We start from the raw sequence: 5,203 nt of genomic DNA on the forward strand, positions 1-5,203 counted from the left end.
AGCACCTGGAAAAGAAACATGTTTATGAGAGATCACCAAATCACTTGTTATCTCCCTGGAATTTCTGAGAAGGTTGTGCAGAAGTAATTTGGATTATGAAATGAGCATATTCACACTTCTCCTTGGTCAAATCCGTTGCCCCAGCCCCCACTGGTAGGAGACAAAGTTACAGAGCAGGAACAAACCTAGCAATTCAGCATAGATGTGAGCTAAGAGAGTAAGTGAAAAGCAATTCAAAGGTCAGGTCCCACAGGTATAGCATTGGTGGTTATGCACCAGATCCTGCTGTTCCTTTTAACGGCAACTTTCCAAAGCAACAGAGGCCTCACCACAAAAACAGCTTACACCAGGGGTTTTATTCTGTAGGGGAAACTCACATAAGTTACATTGACCAGTGACATTTTTCTGCTAGTCACAGGGGCGTGTACAAGAGCACTTGTTAATCATGCCACACCAGCAAGTCTCCTTTAAGCCTCGGACTCAGTAGCAGCTGACCTTCCCCATTTCATATAATTTCAATAAAATTCACAGGACAGTTTTACTAAGAGGAAAAGTGAACCAATAGTAGTCAAGTCACACTTGATGGTGTACCTAGTTTTTAGGGATGCCTAGTTGCACTCAGTATCTAAACCTTTGTAATGCTTCACATGTGCTTTAAAAGTAAAAGATAATCTTAATCCCTGCATAATTATGCATGACTGAATACATAAAGTATTCATCAGTCCTTATTAATTTTGTATCTAAAAGTGATTTAACCTCTCAAAACCTCTTACCTTTTTAAAAAGCAATTAGTGTTTATCTGTAAGCCACTATGCAGCTCCTTAAAAGCCAAATTATCTCACATCACACTGAATTACATCACACCACAAATAAGTATGATGCTTCATGGACAAATAAAATACAGTCCTTTTTGTAAAGGAATTACAACCCAGGGCCTGGATCCTGCAGAAGCTAGCACAAAACAAGGTTTAGTTGAATTTCTGTTGCATATGTGAAGTTACTCTTGTGCTTGTCTCCACAGTGCTAGGTTGTTAATGAAAAACAATTTCAACCTACTCTGCACTAAATGCTATAGAAGAAAAATAGTAATAGTCCTATAGTCCTTTATTGCCAAAGTTGCAGTTTACTTTTGCACAGACATTTTTTGTGCACACTTCAGATTATGCAGGTTTAAAAGGAAGACAGATCTTAGACCTTTAGTAGTTTACTACTGAATTTGAAAAGACTCAATTCACTGTAACTCTGGACCTTTTGTAAGCATTGCTGCTGTTGCAACATGTAAACCAGAAGTGGAATGTTACAAATGATCCTTTACGATTCAAAAATCAATTGTTCCTCATTGCACTCTCTATTCTTTCTTTGCATCCTGGGCATCTTTTTCTTCTTCATCAGAGTATACGGTGGGTTCCTCCCCGTCCTTCAGCAGCTTACCAACATGGTGGTACTTAACTGGGGGGGAAAAAAAGAATCTGAGTCATTATTCTGCTCTGAAGATACAACTTTTTAAACTCCCATGTCTGTTTCCTGAATTAACAACATGTCTATGTTATAATAAGACAGCTCTCAGCCAAAATCAACTATCTTGAACTGCTATTAATGTTGTAGTAAGTGTAAGAAACACACAAAGTAAATGTAACTCTAATTCTCCTTCTGTTGCCTAAGCCGAAAGATGAATGGATGTAAAGACACATGTAAACCTAGGGACTCATCCTGGTAAAGAGGAATCCTGGATTAGATTATTTCTCTAGCCAATGTCAAAGCTAGTTTTTCAGCTGATGGCTTTGTTAGATTATTTACGTTCTGCATTATACAAACACACACATACATGTGTGCACGCAACTTTCAAGGGGTTTTATTTGTTGTAATACATGTTGAAAATTTCTGATAGGACAGAGAAGAGATCCTTTCTCCCAAGGCCAAAGCTGGATCTCTTATCCGATTAGGCAGCTAAGCCCCTGCCTTACTTTGTATCTCCTTCTGAACAGGTGAAAATGCCAAGATCACAGTGGTGTCAGAACAGAGAGCTCTCCTGCGTTGCCCATCTGGCACCTTGCAAAAGACACCTCTGACTACACAGGTTTCAGACTAGCATTGTTATAATTAATGCATTTAAAGCTACTAATTGCCCTTGAATAGAAACATAGTAATAAAAAGAGTGCAGTTCACTGTCAAGTCCTGCTGCCACACTCTTGAACAGGTAGACTTAAGCACTAGTTAGGTCAGGTATTTGGTAGCATAGTTCTGGCTTCTGTGACATATTGGTAGCATCACAAAACAGCCACTCAAGTGTGGCACAGTTAACAGTCTTGATTAAGACAGGAAGACCCCCAAAACAGATGGGGCACATCACCTGAGATGTTCTAATGACGTTACGTGGAGGAAAGCTCCAATCTAGATAGTGATAGTCAATCTTTGATACTGAACACTGAATTTAAAACCAAAATCTATTTATTTGCACTATACTACCTTTTTTGTAGATACGATTTCCATCGTACATATATAAATTCATCAAGACAAACAACTGATACATTTAATTTTTGTCTTATCTGAGTAGAAATAATGTCTTTGGTGTTCATTTGCCTAAAAGGCATCAGGAGATATGGATGAATTTGTTTTTATCAACAAGATACACGGTAGGAAAGAAAACTCACACCGGTGGGCACGCCCTGACACAAAGTGAACATACCAATTTCCACAAAACTGTGAAGTGTTCCTGTTTGAGCACATGACACAGAACACTTGGAACTGCCTTTTTTAAGCTTTTCATACTGAGCATAAAAAAACCCAAGGCACCTATGAAGGTGACTTCCTTCTGTTAATTTTAGAACAAACATCTCAAGTGTGTAAGTTCTGCCTTCTGGTGATCACTGGGATGGTGATGACCAGGCTGTTTGCAAGCACAAGGTGGCATTTGCCCATTCCTGATCACCTCCTGGGGGAGAAAGTCACCTGGATACAGTGTCTGTCAATGTGATAAAAGTCACCAGCAAGGCCATGCAGAGTAATTTATTTAAAGTAAAAAAGATTTATCAAGAGCTCCAAGGGGAAAAGATCTAGTTTAAACAGTCTTCAAAACTCAAACCCCCCAAGAAGTAATATTTCACATTACTCTTATTTCTGAGACGCTGTATGGGACACAAGCTTCATTTTTCAGAGCATTAAAATCTAATCGTCTCTATAGATGGGGTCTTAACTGTTATCAAATCTTGCTCTTAATTTCCCATTCCTCTCAACTTTTTGGATGGTCTTATGACACTTGTGCTATGACGGAGTGCTTCCATCTTGCCTGCTGTTCTGTAAGGAGTGGAGGGAGGGAGAATGCAGAAGGAAAACCTGACATTTTTCTTAATTCTTTAGAGTAACAGTAATTCTAGTGATTCTTGGTAAACTGAGGTGTTAAGTCAATTAAGTTTCCAGCCTGATGCTTCCAGCTGGTAGCAGCCTTTTAACCATTGCTCCCCTCATTACACACGAGTTAGCTACTTCTTTGTAAATAGGTTTTAAATTGCTTACAAGTGAATTGTGACTCCCAGTCCCTCAAGGTCTCTTGCTGTGTAGCATTGAGATCAGAGAGGTCATCATAATCATCCCTCAGAGCCTCCTTATCCAGGCAGAACGTGGCAAGACCTCGGGATGCATCTCTTCCAGCAAAAATCCCATATGGGCCCTCTTTAAAAAACAAAAACATGAGCAGCATTACTACAGAGGTAATGGATCCTGGACAATCTTCATGGATCAGAGTGCCCAGGCTGAAACAGGTGATGAGTTCCTAGCCTGGCCTGTGGGGTCAGAGATGCCTCAAACTTCCAAAGCGTTTTTACGTTTTATTCTACTTGGTAATAAGGGAAAACGGAAAAAGAGGATGAGAAACAAAACCATGGGAAGAGACACCGAGTGTGCTGAAACATCAGGACAACCAACCAACGGTGCATGGCACATACCAGCAGAATAAGTATAGAAAATGGGAGGCACATCCTCAGAAAGGTGAAGAGAGGAAGGATTTGTAAGGCTGAGGTGAAATGAAAGTTTTGTAGGATATGCTTCTGAAAGAGCTGAAATGATGACTTGACAGAAAATATGGTGGAGAGACTAGAAATTATCAACTTGGAAAAAACACCTATTAATATTTTCAAAATGCAAGATGAACTCAAATGATCAGAACACGCAACTCACAGTAGATCAGAGATATCTTGTACAGTAGATCAGAGATATCTTATCAAAACAGATTCTTGCTAAACTTCATTAATGATTCACCTGCTTGCATGCCAAGCTGAAAATGGAGATATCACATGTTGCAAATAGATATTGAAAGTTCATCTTCCACACCTCCCAGAGTGAGCTTTTTCCTAAATTCATCAAAAGAATCTTACTTTTCCATTGAAATGAAAACCAAACCAGCCAGGCACCATGATGAATCACTCTCCCATTACCAAAGTAGATACAATGGGCAGCTTTCACTGTTGTCAAGGAAGGTAGCATCCAAAGCAGGGTCCTTAAACTCAAGTGGTTTTTAGCTTGCACAAATACAAAACTGCACATCTGACTCAGCTGTACATGTCATGTTGACTGCTGCAGAACACAAAGTTCAGTGCAGCATTGTTCAGCAACAGTCTCCAGTCTATATTTGGACCAAAAGTAACTATCTCATCATGGTTCCAAATACGTGGTGTCTCCTGCACTGTTCTCCTTGCCTCTGAGTAGCACTGGCAGCTCACTACTGTAGCTAGCTGCTGTCTGGACAGCTCAAGAGCAGTTATGCCAGATCCTGGTACAAATTAGTATGCTTCAGTGAGGCTTTTTAACAGGAGGCCTCTGTTAAAAATAATAATAAAAGCAAACATGAAAGTGTTTAAACTCTTACACCTGGGTGCACACACTCCCACGCACCTCATCACTAGCTGCTCTAAGAGCCTCTCCACAGCTTAGTTAATCTTTGCACATTTGAACTGCTCACACTCCTGATAGGGAGCCGGTTTAATCTCAATTGCTAGGTATTTAGTGTAAATATTATGCAAGAGAGTGATGTCCACTAAGAGCTGGCAGCGGAATGTAAACACTGAGTGCACACTTCGCTTCTGCTGCCTGGCATCGGGCACGGGCACCCGCGATCAGCCAAGCCGCCCAACCCAGGCCCCCGGCGGCACGACCCTGACGGTGCCCCACGAAAAGAAAGAGAATAACGAGGCGGCGCCGGCGGCGGAGC

The 5,203-nt window shown here is 40.7% G+C and overlaps 1 protein-coding gene across 1 annotated transcript; it reads right to left on the reverse strand.

The window, feature by feature from the left end:
* Nucleotides 1–1,065: 1,065 nt before the first annotated feature.
* Nucleotides 1,066–3,669, reverse strand: PGRMC1 (progesterone receptor membrane component 1; the record flags this gene model as incomplete). The annotated part of the gene is made up of 2 exons (XM_008947387.1): nucleotides 1,066–1,449; nucleotides 3,514–3,669. Coding segments are annotated over 2 exons (257 nt in total), but the record flags the coding sequence as incomplete, so codon positions are not given.
* Nucleotides 3,670–5,203: the final 1,534 nt, after the last annotated feature.

Source organism: Merops nubicus, unplaced genomic scaffold (assembly GCF_000691845.1).
Source record: "Merops nubicus isolate BGI_N331 unplaced genomic scaffold, ASM69184v1 scaffold28459, whole genome shotgun sequence".
NCBI classification, from domain to species: Eukaryota; Metazoa; Chordata; class Aves; order Coraciiformes; family Meropidae; genus Merops; species Merops nubicus.